Source organism: Labeo rohita, chromosome 25 (genome assembly GCF_022985175.1).
Source record: "Labeo rohita strain BAU-BD-2019 chromosome 25, IGBB_LRoh.1.0, whole genome shotgun sequence".
Classification (NCBI taxonomy): domain Eukaryota; kingdom Metazoa; phylum Chordata; class Actinopteri; order Cypriniformes; family Cyprinidae; genus Labeo; species Labeo rohita.
This window is the reverse complement of record NC_066893.1, coordinates 12,691,103-12,710,067: the sequence shown is the minus strand read 5'-3', so window position 1 is coordinate 12,710,067 and position 18,965 is coordinate 12,691,103. Positions and strand designations below refer to the sequence as shown.

Here is an 18,965-nt window from a genome sequence, read left to right as displayed (position 1 = left end):
ACACCTCAATTGCTCAATTGGAGATATTCTTGTCTAACTTACATCCCTGCTCTGGCATCAAAACATGGAAAGTTACTGGACTGTTTCAGCTGATCTAAGGTAAGAGCTTATGTCAATCAACTATTGTGGGAGCGGCCTCTGTGGGTGTGACGGCACACCGTCAGGCATCCGAGAATGGCTCAATTTGAAAAAGGGGATATTATTTTTACAGATTAATTAAAAACCACTGCATGGATTTTTACCATTATAGGGTAGATTTGTACATACACTGCCAACACACATTAATGTTCAAACAACATGAAAAAGTGAACTTAGCATCCGATGACCCCTTTAAGAACTTAATGATTGTGTTTACGAGGACACTTGCAAAGATGGCATTTTGACACATAAAAGTGGGTGTATTTAACCGTTCAAGGCCTATAAAGCAGCAAAATTGACCCAGTTACGCGTGCACCACCGTCTTCATGTGCGCACACCTCTCAGACAGTATGCATATAGCCGAATGAATTCTCTTTCGCTGCTGATTGCGTTTTAATGGCTTAAATCACTTGTTTTTTTTTTAAATTGCAATGGTGCTGCAGTGATTCGTCAACCTCATCGATTACGTCGATTACGAAAATAGTTTGATTGGCATGGAATGCGTCAACGTGTCACACCTTTAGCCACGCTCACTGTGCGAGCCTGCAGTTATCCCTACTTAAAGGGGTCATCGGATGTGCATTTTCCACAAGTTGATATGATTCTTTAGGGTCTTAATGAAAAGTCAGTGAGACCTTTAAGACTGTTTCTCTGCCACGTTTAACACAAAACAAGACTCTAGAGCAGAACGTAAAGGCTAGTATGGCAACATCACTTCGTAGAGTTGCATTCAAAGAGCATTTTATTGTTAGATGACTGTCAGAACCACATATATATAGCCGAACTGATGCCTTTACTGTCAGGATTCACAACCGCATTCTCGCATTCAAAGCTGCGTTGAATGAACGGAACAGCACGGGACATCGAGTTGCCTCTATCCACAAGTTTCCGGGGGGACGCTACTGTAAAAAAAAGAACGTGGGTACAATTTCCAGTGAGGCGGCGGAGGTAGTATACCAATGGTATTTAGTGTGCTAATTAGCAAAGAGGCTAAGTGTTTTTTTAGACCATTGTTTACTTTGTAAAGATGCACACCTTTATAAGAGATGCCATTACGTTCTTATGGACATATGCTTTTCTAATTTGTGTTCCCACATCATTAGCAAGTTTGGATCGCTAAATCTTGAATGACTGTCAACTAGTGAAATGACATTTGAACCGAGACATCAGAGCTTGTGTTAAGGGGCATGCCAGATGAAGCCTCGATTCGAGGCTTGTTAACATAGAAATCCCAGAAGCCTCAGTTTCTGTCCAGTCATGTGCGCGATTCACTTTGCATGTCCTAATGTTCGACCCCCAGATCTTACTTTGCGAGTACATTTTCATTGGGACCTATTTAATAATTACATTTTTAAATACCCAGTCATACAAGTAATATGAAGAATACAAATTATTTCATGAAAAATAAATATATGCCATATGCAATTAATATATGTGTACATTACTCTTCTATTACATATTGATATTCGTACTGGCATTTAATGGCACTATATGGGTAAATTAATTTATCAGAGTCAGAAATTCAACAAACACACTCACTTAGGCTTTTATTTGTGCATATAACATGGACAGATCTATGGAAATCGTGGTGAATGCTTCTTCCAACGGAGCTTTAGTATTTTGGCTGCTTTATTTTTTAGTAACCACCAGATCGCGCTGTTTTCGACGCTCTCGAAGCTTTGAATCTTTTCCCGAAACAGTCAGAGGAAAGTCTTGGTGCTTCAGGAGGCATCATTTGCCCGTCACTCCTGTCAACTGTTGAATGAATGAGTGTCACGTCCCGCTTGTTTACTTTGAACCGGAAGATGCTCCCACTTTTGACGCAAGGCCTCATGGGGCGTAGGAAACTTGTGGATAATCATGACTTGTTTAATTCACCCACATAGACAGAGAAGGAGAAATGTTTCGCGTCCATCTAAAGATCCACTGGAGTTAGTTAGTTGTTAGTTGTTTAACTGTGTGATAGATTGGACAAGCCTCGACTGGGCTCATTTATTTAAAAACGGGCTGTCAACTGTGATAAAACTTCCTGGTGTTATGACGCCATTTTTGATTCTGTCGCTCTAGTGTCCTGAATGCGGTTGTGACCTGTTCATTCGAGCCCGTTCTCACGAAAATGCGTGTAAATAGTACGCCAAATACAACTCCCTAATCCTACCCATCGCTTAGCATATACACGTTTTCGTGACCACTTAGCACAGCAAGGTCACGTGAGCGTGTAACCGCGATAGAGACGACAGTCTAAAATCTCTATCGGTTGACAAATTTCTACTGGTTAATGTATTGTATATTCCTTTAATAATTACAGTTCCATACAAAAATGCAAAATAGCTTTTGAAAAAGGCAGTGTGAAACTGACCTGTTTTGCTCAAGTCTGACTGAGCGCATTTTCCACCTCCATGCAGTCCAACACAACCAAAGACAAAAACAACAACAGTGTGAATTTCAAGTAAATAAATACGCTCTGGGGATCAATTCTGGATCTCTGTGACAAAGCAGACGCTCTGGGGCATTGAACAAGACATTAAAGCATACAGCCACATAGTGATTACTTCACAAAAAGACCTTTCTCTGCCAGCCTCTACGACTCCGGGTACTTAAAGCATCGGTTTTGTTTCGTATCCCGCTGTTGAGTAATTCCACGCGAGCGGGCTACACCTCTTTAATTTGCGAATACATCTCTAATCCCAAAACAAACACTTTGCTCATCCTCATTCTCCGCTGCAAAAATACGGAAACTGTGGGCTGCAGAGCAAACACCGAACGCAAACAGTTCATACACAGTGTATTACAGTGAAACGTTTTTATATAGCGCTGCACGGTACTGAAATTAAAGCTGATTTCAAAAGTCTAGCATTTTTAGTAGGCTGTGGACATTTATTTATTTTGCAGACGCTGTATTTTAGGTCCCGAAGCTAATTCTGTGATAAAACACACAGCATGAGTCTGCATACTGCGTGGACTCCCTGGACTAAGAATATTTTTCTTTTAAAAGACCAGAAGATCTCATTTTTTATTTATTTTTATTTCAGTGTTAGATTCAAAGCCCTTCTCGCTGATATAAACATTACCACCACTGCCTGGATCATTTAATTTATTTCATAAGACATTAATTAATTAATGAAATTTACTCAGAAAATTACCTGGCATAGCATTAGCATGTTTATCATTTCTGAATTAAAATTTATATGGATTTTTTTTAAACACAACTAATTTAATGAATATTAATATTTGAAGAAAACAATAAAGACAAATCTAACCAACATTTTGATAATTTTTAAGAGAAAGTTAATTAAGAGAAAATGTAAAATATAGTGCTATTTTATAATATATATATATATATATATATATATATATATATACACACACATATACATATACATATATATATATATATATATATATATATATAAATATATATATACGTATATATACACACACACACACACATATATATATATATATATATATATATATATATTTGACTAAATATATATAATGTAATCATATACCTGACAGTTACACCACATGATATTTTTAGAGTAAAAGTAAACTCTATTCAACTCAATTAATGCTTTTGTGCACAATAGCCATGATTAAGTATAAGTAAAAGTAAAACTAAACTAAAATAAATAAAATAAATAACTACAAACAAAGCTGAAATGAAAATGAATAATACCTAAGTAGACATAAATTACTAAAATGCAAAATAAAATAAAAACTGATTAAAAACGTTAATAAAATAACTGAAATGAAATAAAATGGACAAAACTATATGGATAATACATAAAAAAACAAAAACACTAAAAATGACAAAAACAAAAAATACTAAAAATGACAAAAACACACAACAAAATGCTAAAATAAAAATAAAAATCAATTCAAAATGTTAACTAAACTAACTAAAATTACATAAAAGAAATAAAACTACTAAATATTAAAACTACTAAAAATGACAAAAAAAAAACTGACAAAAACAACATAATTGCTAAAATAAAATAAACAAAACAAATTCAAAATGTTGATAAACTAACTAAAATGAACTAAAACAACAAACATTAAATAAAAATTTAATAAAAACGATATATATACACAAAAAAATACTAAACATGACAAAAACAAAAAAAGTTACTAATTATGACAAAAACACAACAAAATTGCTCAAATAAAATAAAAATAAAAACTGATTCAAAATATTAATAAACTAACTAAATTAACTCAAACTAACTAAAAAAACTAAACTAAAATAAAAATGAATAAAACTACATAGATATACATAAAACACAAAAATACTAAATGACAAAAACACAATAAAATTGCTCAAATAAAATAAAAATGAAAAACTGATTCAAAATGTTAATAAAATAACTAAACTAACTCAAACTAACTAAAAAACTAAAATGAATAAAACTACACAGATATACATAAAACACAAAAACTACTAAAAATGACAAAAACACAAAAACTACTAAAAATGACAAAATAAAATAAAATCAGATTCAAAATGTTAATAAAAAAATAACTAAATTAACTAAAATTAACTAAAATAATGAAAATGAAATATACAAATAAAAATATATAGTTATACAGAAAAATGAAAAATAAAATAATGACAAAAATGACAAAAACACACAGCTAAATTGCTTAAATAAAATAAAACAGATTCAAAATGTTGATAAACTAACTTAAAATGAGTAAAAACTATATATATATATACGTAAAAAATTACTAAAAATGACAAAAACAACAAAAAAAAGAATTATGACAAAAACACACAATACAATTGCTAGAATAAAATCAAAATAAAAACAGATTCAAAATATTGATAAAATAACTAAACTACCTATAACTAAATAACTCAAAATAAAAATGTATAATACTATATAGACACATAAAACAAAAACTACTAAAAATTACAAAAAAACAAAAAACACTGGCTAAAATGAAAATGGAAAACATACAAATAAAAAAATATATAAAATATGTAATAATAAAACACTCCAATAGTATCTCAATGACACTAAAAAACACTGATAAACATGATAAACGAGATTTGGGCACCGAATCAGAATGTGTTGTTTGAAGACTTAAAACAAATCAAGATCATACAGCAAATTACTGCTGTACAAGTGGGATGCTGCAAAGTAACATCAGCAATTTCGTTACAATATTAAAAGCGAAAAAGGTCCTTGGCTGATATTCAGCTGTATTGTACACTGGAGCCACAATACTGCATGTGCATGACTATAATGTGTGCATCTCAAGGTAACGAACACAATAAAAGAAAGAATATAGAGCGAGAGACTTGTGCGTTTAAGAAAATGAAATCTCTTTGTATAAGACTCTCCGTTCAAGCGAGATCTGCGAGTCCCTGCAGTGTAAAGAGCACAGAGGCGAAATTAACCGCAGTAGCGTTCGCTTCATGACAGATGGCCAAGCGTTTTTCTGCACAGATCTAAAGGATAAGAACCCACATCATAATTAATTATTTACTAAATATGTTTTTCTCATGCGGATAATCAAAGTAAGCCAGCCAGTGTGAAAAGCAGTGAGAAAGTGTTTCATAAAAACCCAAATCTCGCTCGCACGCTCTCCAGCGCCCGCGTTTGTCATGTTAACATTCAAGGCAGCTGTCTTTGACATCCCGTGCGCTTGTAGTCGTGACTTAATAATGGATCAAAGACGCTCCTGCACCCTGATTGGCCCAGGGTAAACCCACTTCAAAATGGCAATCACAACATCAGCCTAAAGTATATCATTCTGTCTGATGGGAACCTCGCAGTTCTGTCCAGTTGATTGCAATCAGTCACTGTGGTAAGCACATTAAAACCTTCATAATCCCAAATAGCAGCCTAGAGGGATGTCAGATGGATCTGCTTTACAAATTAGGTGGCACTTGTGCTCCACTTGCTTACTGAGTGGAAGACTGCAGAATATAATGCTCTGCCCTGCTAGTGGCTTTACGGAGCGTCGTCGCTTTTCATGATTAATCGAATGTGGAGCCGAAAGGTGCGTCCTTTAGGTCTAGACGAAATTGCTAAAATAGCTGGAGAGTTACATTGCACGATGTGCAAAAAAGCGTTCGCAGCTCTCTTAGGGAATTGTTTCCAGATCCGCGAGCAGCCAAGAGACGGTCTGCATCTAATAAATATGTAGCGTTATTACAACGAGGAGGACAAATGGAAGATGTATCAAAACAGCTCGCTGTATTAAAGGGATAGATCATACAAAATGTAATTATTTCCCCGTTTACTCATCCTCATGCTGATATTATCCTGGAAGGCGTTTTCTTCTGCGGAAGACAAAAGGAGATGTTTAGCAAAATGTTAACGCTGCTCTTTTCCATACAATGAAAGTGAATGGTGACCAGAGGTTGTCAAAATCCAAAAAATGGACCGCAGAAGACCCGCATATTTGTCATGTAACCCACTGCAACGTGCAGAATTATTATGCACATATTCATAAATTCCACAACTTTAATTTCATTCTACACCAATGCAATGCCAAAAATATAATTATGAACAGAGTTCTCTTCTCCAAAAAAACACCCAAAAACAAATTAAACTAGCCATTTTTTAAAACTTCACTTCACAGCCGCCATCTGCTGTTTGAGCACAAACAGAGATAACCAAGTAAACAACAATAATTTCATATACCTCCAGAAATAGGAGACTTTGGGATGCAGGTTCTGTTACTTAACTACAGGCAGGTGGGCAATGTTTTCCTGCTGCTTTTCACAGAAATTGTTTGATTGTAAAAGATTAAATGGTTTAACCGATGCAACGCCATGCCAGTGAACTGTGCACTTTAAAGGAGATTGGGGTAAGATGTGCCACTTTTGATCTATACTGTCCTCTAGGCATTATCATTATATTATTCATATTAGCGCTGTCATGATATCAGATCTTTCACTACACAATTATCATGGCCACAAAAAGTCATGACAATGATATCTCATGATATTATGGAAGAACGTTTACGCCACTGAATAAAAAATGAAAAAAAAAGTTATGACTTTATCTCACAACTTCTTTTTTTCTCAAAGTTGTGATACAAGTGCACAATTCAGATTTAATTTTCCCAGAACGGTGTGATATAAACTTGCAATTGCGAAAAAAAAAGTCAAAATTGCAAGATGTCAACTTGCAATTGCATGTTATGAAGTCAGAATTGCAAGATATATTAACTCTGTTGTGAGTTTATTTTTAGCAGTTCTTACTTTTTTCTCGCAATTCTGACTTTTTGTCTCTTAATTCTTTATTTCTCGCAATTGTGAGTTTGTATCTCGCAATTTTTTTCTTTTTTCTTGCAAATGCGAGTTTGTATATCGCAATTCTGACTTTTTTCACAATTGCAAGTTTATATCTTGCAATTCTTACTATTTGTCTCGCAATTTTGACTTTATTTTTCGCACTTGTGAGTTTGTATCTCTCAAACTCTGACTTATATCTCGCAAAAGCAACTTTGTATCTCGTAATTCTGACTTTTTCTCCCAAATTCAAGTTTGTATCTCGCAATTCTGTCTTTTTTCACAATTGCGAGTTTATATCTTGCAATTCTTACTATTTGTTTTGCAATTTTGACTTTATTTTTCGCAGTTGTGAGTTTGTATCTCTCAATTTCTGACTTTTTTCTCGCCAATGCAAGTTTGTATCTCGCAATTCTGACTTTTTTCACAATTGCGATTTTATATCTTGCAATTCTTACTATTTGTCTCGCAATTTTGACTTGATTTCTCGCAATCGCCAGTTTGTATCTCTCAATTTTTTTTTTTTCTTGCAAATGCGAGTTTGTACGTTGCAATTCTGAATGTTTTCACGATTGCGAGTTTATATCTTGCAATTCTTACTTTTTCTAACAACTGATTTTTTTCTCAGAATAGTGTGATATAAACTTGCAATTGCAAGTTATGAAGTAAGATTTGAGATATAAACTCGCAATTCTGACTTTTTTTTTCACAAATGTGAATTTGTATCCTGCAATTCTGACTTTTTTACAATTGCGAGTTTATATCTCGCAATTCTTAATTTTTTCTTGCAATTCTGACTTTTTTTCAGAACTGTGAGATATAAACTTAAGTTTATATGCAAGTTAAAAACTCAGAATTGAGATATAAGCTCGCAATTCTGAGTTTTTTACTCATAAATGCAAGTTTGTATCTCACAATTCTGACTTTTTTCACAATTGCGATTTTATATCTTGTAATTCTTACTATTTGTCTCGCAATTCTTACTTTTTTCTCACAATTGATTTTTTTTCTCAGAAGAGTGTGATATAAACTTGCAATTGCAAGTTATAAAGTAAGAATTGAGATATAAACTCACAATTCTGAGTTTTTTCCTCACAAATGCAAGTTTGTATTTCACAGTTCTTACTTTCTCTTTATAGCAAGTTTATATCACGCAATTCTGGGGGGAAAAATTTGAATTTTGTGATATAAAAATTTGCAATTGCAAGTTATAAAGTCAGAATAACGTGATATAAACTTGCAATTGCGAGTCATCACATTAGAATTCTGAGATATAAATTCACAATTCTGACTTTTTTTCTATCCTGCAATTCTTACTTTTTCTCAGAATTGTGAGATATAAAGTCCAATTCTGAGGGGAAAAAAAAAGTCTATAGAGTTTATATCTCACAATTCAAAGAAAAAAGAAGTCAGAATTACGAGATCTAAATTTGCAATTGCAAGAAAAAAGTCTGAATTGTCAGATAAAAAGTTTCAATTGCCTTTTTTCAGAAACAGGCGTCCATATGTTATATATAAATCTTGACAAATAAATAAATAAATTCATGTTTTGTTTTGTTTTTTTAAAAACTATTACACTAAACAGAATAGGCTAAAATGTTTTAGTACAGCTTCAAAGTACAACAATTTATGAGAATAACAAAAACGTTTAAAAACCTAAATCTAATAAAATAGTTAATTTTTTATAAAAAGTTATTAATAAAAAATATAATAGTAATAATGTAAATGTAATACATCTAAATACGTTGTCTGATATCAACTTAAATTTATAAACTGGCCACATAGTAACATAATGTGTAATTTGTATGTTTCTACCAACATAATTTAGCTTTACCAAAATTCTTCTTATCTGCCATGTAGAAAACATCCATTAAAAGCATTTGCTTTTTCTCATGTGCATCTCTCAGTCTAAATAGAGGTGACGAGCTCTTTCTAAATATATGATAAACATCATGCAGTTGCTAGATTAGGAGGCGACACATCTTACCCCGCTCATATGTATACTCTTTATAGATGTAAAAGAAACTGAGATCATAGAAGATGAGAGACGCTGATGAAATATTGAAAAACGCAGATGAAAGAAATGACTTATTTAAAATGACTAAATGCAAGATGAAATACCAAATCTATCTCACATCTCTAAGGAAAATGCCGACCATTATGACAGAATAATGACTGTCATGGATAAATTACACTTCAAAGCGAAATAAGTTAAACCCCCAAGGCTGCAGAAATCTGCTCAGAGTCATGTTCGTGTTAATCAGTTAGCAAACCCATTTGTGCGAACTGAACATGTTATATAACCAATTATTGCACTTCACAACTGAAAAATAATGAGATTATATTGCTGATATTTAAAAACAGTCAACGCATCAGAAGTGTCTCGGAAAACCGAAGGTCGCAGCATGGGTTTCGGTCAATGCGCTGGGAGCGTAGTAGTGTAGCGGCACAGGATTATGAAAACACTAAACCAAATATCTGCCTCAGAAGATTAAATGAAAACATGAAAGACAACTGCTAAAATAAGACAGCAATAGACGTGCTTTATTCCAAATCAAACGTGCTGCTACGCGTAAATGTGATTGTATGAAGGCAGCCTAGTTGACTACTTAGCTTGATATTTATATAACTGTCAGAATTGGGTCATTATGACAAGTCGGGCATCCACCAAGCCACAAAAGTGAGCCCTGGACATGCATCAACACACACCATCTCCTCCATCACATCAAAGCAGGACTGACTGAGACTAAAGAAAAACTGGCCAATCAGATCTCACAGCATATGATGCACATGCATATAATACAAACTATTACCTACTGAATCTGTTCATATAATGTCAGTTAATATTATACTTTAACATGTCTTAAAAAGAGAGTTAAAAATTCGTTAAAAAAATGAAATTTGTTCCAAAACCTGTATGACTTTATTATTAACTCAAAAGAAGAGATTTCGTGTTTTTTTTGTTTGTTTGTTTGTTTTGTTTTGTTTTTTGAAAGTCAACTAGGTTTTTGGAATGTCATTTAATTTCTTTCATTTATTTAATATAATTTGAAAAATATATCTGTCTATACAATGAAAGTCAATGAGGATGAGTGTTATTTTGGACCCCACTGACTTTCATTGTGTGGTCAAAAACTAAGGGTCGACCAATTATTGGTCTGGCCGATATTAAGTGTTTTAATGGTAATTGGTATCAGTCATTTTCAAAACTTATTACTGATAAAATAGTTTAAATGCATTTAAAGAAAGTTTTTGTCAGAGCCCTTGTTATTCTTAATTTTGACATTAATTTTCATTTTTATACCACATATATAGTAGTCAACATTTGAAGTAGATCAAAAACTTTCATCGAAATTGTCTTAAAACCAAAAACAATATCTATTTTTGTCTTAGGACAATTTTGATGAACTTTTTTTATTTACATTTACATTTGCATTTATTCATTTAGCAGACGCTTTTATCCAAAGCAACTTACAAGTGGGGAATACGTCAAGCAATTTGTCCTAAAGAGGCAAAACGACTTAGGAAGTGCTCATAATACCATATAACAGGCATTGTTCAGATAAGTACAGGCTAGAAAGGGAAAAGAGTAGAATAAAGTTTTTTTTTTTTTTTTTTTTTTAAGTCAAACATTTTTATCCACTTCAAATGTTGACTACTGTGTATCGGTTCAAAAAACCAGATATCGGTCTACTTGATCTGTAATAATCGGTAGTGGCATCGGCCCTGAAAAACACATAACGGTCAACACCTAATAAGAGTTGACCGTTTATCGACCTGGTCAATTATCTAAGCATTATTTTATATTAAGCATTTTTACGGTTATCGGTATCGGTCAATTTTAAAACCGATTTGCCAAAAAAATAATTTAAAAACATTTAAAGAAAGTTTTTGTCAGAGCCCTTGTTATTTTTATTTTGACATTAATTTTAATGTTTACACCAAATATAAATATCGGTTCAAAATATCGGTTATTGGTCTACTTGATCTGTAATAATCGATATCAGCATCGCCTCTGAAAACATATCAGTCGATCCCTAGCAAAAACTATTAAAAATGTATTTAAAATGTCTTCAAGTTTGGAACAACATTCAATCAATGTTCCATAATCACAAATTTCTTTCAGAGGCAAAACTAGGAGTCGACTGATTATCAGCGCCGATATTAGGCATTTTAATGGTTAACGTATCTGTCATTTTCAGAACCGTTAAAATAATAAGCATTTAAAGAAAGTTTTATTCAGAGCCCTTGTTATTTTTAATTGTGACATTAAATTTAATTTTTACACCAGACATATATATCAGTTCAAAATATTGGTTATCGGTCTACTTGATCTCTAATAATCGGTATTGACGCCTTGCAAAAACTAATTAAAAATTGTTTAAAATATCTTTTGTGTTCCAGGTTTGGAACAACATAAATTACTCACTGTTTCAAAACCACAAGTTTATTTATTTTATGGAACAGAATATATATTAAAAAAAAAAGTCTATCATTTTTTTGGTCTATACAATGAAAGTCAAGGAGGTTCAGTGTTGTTTTGGACCCCACTGACTTTCATTGTATAGACAAAAACTGTTAAAAATGTAATCAGAATATCTTCTTTTGTATTCCAGGTTTGGAACGACACCATTTACTCACTATTCCATAACCTGTATGATGACAGAATTTTTATTTTTGGATCAAATATCTTTTTAAATACCTGTTTTTATATTAGTAGCACAATCAAATTAAACATCCCTTAGAAAAACATCAGTGGAATAGGAGGCTTTAGATAGGAAATGGGGAAATTTTGTAATGAAATCACAAAATGTTCAGTTTAAATCCCAAATTTAGAGAGTTACAATTTATATTACTTAGGATTCAACAACCGACCCACAAGTCGATGGGCTTACCATGAAAAAAATCGATGTTCTTCCTAACAGCAGTCCATCCTTGCATTCAAATGACCTGCTCTACTAGATTTCAATCATTAAAATGAATTTATTACGCTAGCCTCTGTCTTCCTACGCCGTTTTACACTATAAGTACATTATAAAACGCCTGTCGGACAAGTTCCCCAAACCCTGATCTTCAGCAGCCAGTCAATATTTACTCAGTCAGTCCACTGATCTGGATCTCCCAAGACACAACCATTGCTTGCATCAAGATATTTTTTGCTTTCACTTGGGAGTTGGGGATGTTTTCCAAAGCGCAGGCCCGGGGGCTGAAGTTTGCTTCAAACAAGAACAGAAAACACAGCAAATGTACCATAAGCATTGTTGAAAACTCAGCACTGTAGACCTGAAGACAGCTGCACGTCCTCAAATCCCATCATTGCAAGTCAACATCTGTGGGAGAGATAACATCACTCCTCCCATTCACATGGGCACTTCCCATCTCCTGTTCACCACTGAAATCCATTGTTTTTAAGAGATGCCACCTTATGGCAAGCCATTTTAACATTTATTCCAATAGACACTACGATCTTTTCCAATATCAGAGTTATTAAACAGTATATATAGCTTTACTAGTACATATATACAAGACACTATTGTTTATTTCCACTGTTATTTGCAACATTTCTAGACTTAAAAGTGACAGTTGTTTTTTTGTTTGTCATATATAATGACCAGCCAGAATGACTACTTGGTGATTTAAATAAAATCTGCTTGTAAAATGTTACTAGTACTGAAATACATCAGAATTGTCTATTCAATTGCTACCAGTGTTATAGTAGTATTATTCTATATTTTAAATTAGATTAGATTTTATTTTTTTATTTTTATTTTTTTATAATTGCTTTAGTCATTTTAATAAGTTTTGTCATTTTTTAGCACTACTATTAAGGTTTAATTTATTTCATTCCATTTTGATAATTTCCAGTTAATAATCTTTTATTGATTAAACTTAAAACTTATTTCAGTTAGTTGCCTAGGCAACATTCCTAATTTTTGTTTAGTTTACGGTTTTCACTTTTTTTATGTCAGCTTTGTTTCAATTAACAAAAATGTTTTAATTAACAATAATAACCCTGAATATTACCAGCAAAACTTAAAAACATCAGTAACTATTTATATAGTTAAATGAACGCAAGTACTAGTACTTGATTCAATAAGATAGAATAAGCTCTAATACCAAATTAATAGTTACTAGTAAAACTAGAACAAGTTCCAGCAACAAATAGAGTACATACTAGTAGCTAACTAGTCTAGTAGCTAAAGAATAAGTATATAGTTAGTGCTAAGGATTATTGACAAAGTGACAGTGGACTAGTTAATTATCACTACAGTGATAGTGACTAGTAGCAAAAGAATAAGTACTGGAATGTCTTGTGTTAATAGTAAGGACTGGATTACTTACTAGTCATTTAAAAAATCAGCACTAGTAAAATACTGATAATGTGTTTTACTAATATAAGTACTAGTAACTTAACAATGACTGATAACAAAAGAATAAGTACTAGAATGTCTTGTGATACTAGTAAGCACTTGATTACTGCTAGTCATTTTTTAAAAATCAGCACTAGTTATATACTGTTAATGTGTATTACTAATATAAGTACTAGTAGCTTAATGTCTACTGTTTAGTGCTACAGAATAGTGACAATGTGACAGCGGATTAGTTAATTATCACTACAGTTATAGCGACTAGTGGCAAAATAATAAGTACTAGAACATCTTGCGATACTAGTAAGCACTTGATTACTTACTAGAGCACTAGTAATATACTACTAATGTGTATTACTAATATACGTACTTGTAACTTAATGTCTACTAGTTAGTGCTAAGGATTAGTGACACTGCAACAGTGGACTAGTTAATTGTCACTATAGTGATAGTAACAAAAGAATAAGTACTAAAATGTCTTGTGATACTAGTAAGCACTGGATTACTTATTCATTAAAAAAAATCAGCACTAGTAACATACTGCTAATGTATATTACTACTAGTAACTTAATGTCTACTAGCTAGTGCTAAGGATTGGTTACAGTGTAACAGTGGACTAATTAATTGTCACTATAGTGATAGTGACTGCTAGAAAAAGTACTAGAATGTGTAAATATTAGTGAACAACTGAACAAATATGAGCCATTGTTGGAACAGTATCTGTGGAAGCCCGTTTTTACCACTGAATTAAAAAAAAAAAAAAAAAAAAAAAAGTAATTGCGACTTCTCACAATTCTGACATTTTTTTCTCGCAATTGCAAGTTTACATCTCACAATTCTGACTTTTTCCCAGATTTGTGAGATATAAAAATCACAATTATGAGTTATAAAGTCAAATAGCGAGATATATAGTCAAAATTGTGGAATATAAACTTGCAATTGCGAGAAATTGACTTTTTCTCACAAATGCAAGTTTGTATCTCGAAATTCTAACTTTTTTCTTGCGAATGTGAGCTTATACATCACAGTTGTGAGTTATAAAGTCCAAATCTGAATGGAAAAAAGACTGATATGTTCTCAGAATTGCAACTTATCTCACAATTCTGTTTTTAAAGTCACAACTGCAAGAGATAAATTTGCAATTCTGAGAAAAATGGCAGAATTCCGAGTTTATACCTAGCAATTCTGACTTTATTTCTCAGAATTGCAATTTTATTTCTCACAATTGTGAGTTCACATGGTGTAATTGTGAATTTAGTACTTGCAACCGTGGATTTATATCATGCAATTCTGAGATGTGCTGGCAATTGCTTGAAAAAAGGTCACAATTGTGAGATAAAAAGTCTCAACGATCTTTAAATTTTTTATTCAGTGGCGGAAATTTTCTTCCATAAGAATCTACTGAATAGTTGCTATTGATTTTTTTAATTAAGCCTCATTCACTAGAGCGAGTACTAGTAAAATACTGCTAATGTGACGTTATACTATCAGTATGAATACTAGTAACAATAGCTACTAGTTAGTAGTGCTAAGAAATCAATGTTAACACGGCTTGCCACAGACACCGTGCAATTTACGAGATCAATGAAATTGCCTTCAAATATTCGGCCAGTTCGCCCATGGCGGACCCGCGGGCCAAAATATCTCAGACACGGGGCGGAACACCCCCGCCCCCTCGCGCATGATACCACGGTCCTTAGAATCCAAACAAAGCTCAAATTTCATTGACATGTTTATGTGACAATCCGCCACATTGTAACTTCAGTTGCCACGAGCGACGATGGAACGTTCGCGGCTTTAATCGATAAAGCACACCAACGGGCGCGGGATCTGAAATGCACCTTTGTGTGTAAACAGGATTTGTGCGGGAATAATGGGCAGACAGCAGCCCCAGACAGCGGAGGGGTCGCTCTCTCGTTCACACGTAGAGACGGCGGCGGCGCGCTGATGTTTATCCTCACCTTGCTTCACGCACTTCAGCCGGAACGGGTCTTTGCAGTGCTTGATCACGGCCAGCACATCCCTGATGGTGAGCCCTGCCACCGGTGTATCGTTGACCTCCAAGAGCAGCTCGTCCTGGGACAGCTTGCCGCTCTGGATGGCCACCTTACCCTGCTTCACTTCCCCAAAATAAGGGAAATTGCCGTTCTCGGCGCCCCCTTTCAAGTCGAACCCCAGCTCGCCCTCCTTATTCCTGGTGAGCACCGCTTCGTGGACTTTGTTCGTCCAGTGGTTCTTCTTCTTCAGACTCTTTGACATCGCTGACAATTGACGACTCGCCTACCAGTGTGCGGCTGCTGGATGGCACCTCATCCCTGCCCCAGTGCGGCGTATCGCGTGTCAGCAGCGCTCCCGAGGCGCGCTCAGATCCTCCGCGGCTGGCCGCTGCTCGTAGTGTCCATGTTGCATGCAGTGGAGTTGCGCTGAGAGCTGCAGCAGCAGTACGCAACTGTATAGAGGAGCACGCTCGCTTACACGCTGACTGCCGAGTGACCCGGATGTGATGTCTAGGAGGAGGCAGGAATGCTAGTGCAAGACGAGCGTGCATTCCTCAAAACGGGCTGCACGGAAAAGTGAGCCTCGGACGAAAAGGGAAGGAAGGAAGGTGCGCGACCACAGCTGCCTCAAACGGTTTTTTTTAGATTCCCAAGTTTATGGAATCGAGTCCAATCCAAGATTTAAATCAAGACAGTTATATTGATTTATAAGAAAGACGTGCAAAGTATAATTTGATCATATGTCTGACTTTTTTTCTTTTTTTTTTCTACATATAAACTATCATGCTGTTCGATTGCAGGATTTTTGATTTCCAAGTTTATGGAATTAATCAAGTCGAATCCAAGATTTGAATCAAGACTGATATATTGATTTATAAGAAAAATGTGCTGAGTATAATATGTGACCCTGGATCACAAAACCAGTCATAAGGGTCAATTTTTCCAAAATTGAGATTTATACATAATCTGAAAGCTGAATAAATAAGCTTTCCATTGATGTATATTGTCCAGTTGCAACTATTTGAAAACCTGGAATCTGAGGGTGCAAAAAATCTAAATATTGAGAAAATTGCCTTTGAAGTTGTCCAAATAAAGTTTTTAACAATGTATATTACTAATCATAAATTAAGTTTTGATATAGTAACAGTAGGAATTGTACAAAATATCTTCATGGAACATGATTTTTGCCATAAAAGAAAAATCAATATTTTGGCTCATACAATGTATTTTTGGCTTAAGACTGGTTTTGTGGTCCAGGGTCACATGATCCTATGTGTAACCTTTTATTTCAATAAATGTCATGTTGTTCGATCGCAGGTTGATTTTTGATTCCCAAATTTATGGAATTAATCAAGTCGAATCCAAGATTTGAATAAAGACTGATATATTGATTCATAAGACAAACGTGTAAAGTATAATTTGGTCCTGTGTGTGTTTGTTTGTTTGTTTTTTATGTAAATTATGATGGTTTGATTGCAGGATTTTTAAATTCCAAGATTACAGAATTGGTTGAGTTGATTTCAAGATTTGATTTAAAAACAGACATCTTGATTCATAAGAAAAATAGCATAATTGATCCTTTATGTGTTTTAATAAGTTATAACTTAATTATTTTTGGTGGTATGACTGGCAAGAATCTCACATTTGTTTTAAAACATAAATCTAAGTTTCTTCTTTTTTTAAAGTCTGTTGACTGACTCACATGTAAGTATAAATTAAATGATTATGTTTGGTAGTTGGCAACATCTTAACACTTTCTAAATCTGTATAAATTAAGTATAGGCTAATGAGTCATTCACTCGCATGTAGACTCTCACTGGTCGCCACCTACTTGTGTACTGACAGAAAGAATCACCGAATGAATCAGTGAATTAATCTTTTAAGTGAATGATTTAAAAGATTCAAATTATTTGAATGATTAAAGTATCGATGATCACTCCTATATGGTGTGTAATAAAGGTAACGAAGACAGTACTAGTTATCTCACGGCCGGATATGTCAGACTTTTGAGGAATTAACTCTCAAGTCGACTCTCAATTCACTTCTCAAAGATTCGGTTATTAAAGAATCGGTTATTAATCAGCTCATAACCCTAGCAGTCTCATTTAGAACAGATTTAGTGAAGTTTCAACTCATAGATAATACGACAGAGTCTCAAAACCTAGTGAGATTTCTAACAAAGCAGCAGTTTTGGCCAAAAATGCTTTCTAAAATGAAGTATTTTTAACAAAATCTGTTGAGTGATTCACTCGCATGTAATACTCCTAAAGACTCCCACTGGTTGCCACCTACTGTACAGACAGAAAGAGTCACCGAATGAATCAGTGAATTAATCTTTTAAGTGACCTGATTCAAAAGATTCGACTTGTTTGGATGAATAAAGTATCAACTATAAACACAGTAACCCGCGGTCAGACCTTTGAGGGAATGAAAGAATCGGTTCTGTGAGGAATCGACTCATTAACCCTAGTACTAGCTAATTTAGAAGAGTTTTAATGAAGTTTAAACTCATTTTAAACTCATAAAGCATACGAGAGAGTATTAAAATCCTACTGAGATTTCTACCAAGGCAGCAAAAATGCTTTCTAGCTCTCTAGACAGCCGCCAATACCAAATGTCTTTCGCACTATTGAATCCATGAATCTCATATATCCATTAAAGTGGATAATGTTCATTCAATATTGTTTGGATTAGGATTACACAGCTTTTCTATTTCTAACTATAAAAAGGTCTATATTTATTGCTACTTTTATATTACTTATAGCTGTTTTATGGGCACATATTTTACAGTTAGAATATAAGAGCAATAATAAAATGTACATTTTCAATTTACATCATTTGTTCAAATCCTTTAAAAAATATTACAACCACACAAGACAACTTGATATATTCAGCAACACATAAATGGCCATAAATCGATCCTAAAAGCTATTGTGCCTTGGCATATGTAATATGCAAAAGTAATTACACCATCTACAAAGTACACAGAGTGGATTAAAGTTGCTAAAATAGTCTGGCTCATCTGTAATGTCTCACAGGACTTTTTAAATAATCAGTCATTTGGAGCACTACAGTTACGAGAACAGACATCATCTGTTGTGTGGTTGATTAAACAGACAGAGCTGTCCAATCAGGATACTGGAGGTCCGATGTAAAGTATGGATTTTTTTTTTTGATCAGGTTCTCCATCTTTTTCCTCTTAACTTCCACTTT

General features: G+C 33.8%; 1 protein-coding gene across 3 annotated transcripts in view; it reads right to left on the bottom strand.

The window, feature by feature from the left end:
• magi2b (membrane associated guanylate kinase, WW and PDZ domain containing 2b) overlaps window positions 1-16,242 on the bottom strand; it is a 131,970-nt gene extending 115,728 nt beyond the window's left edge. For all 3 annotated transcript variants that reach the window (XM_051100216.1, XM_051100218.1, XM_051100217.1), the window contains exon 1: window positions 15,717-16,242. In XM_051100216.1, the coding sequence (XP_050956173.1) occupies window positions 15,717-16,014 (298 nt within the window). In that variant the 5' untranslated portion in view covers window positions 16,015-16,242. The remainder of the gene's footprint in view (window positions 1-15,716) is intronic.
• Between the last annotated feature and the right edge of the window lie 2,723 nt (window positions 16,243-18,965).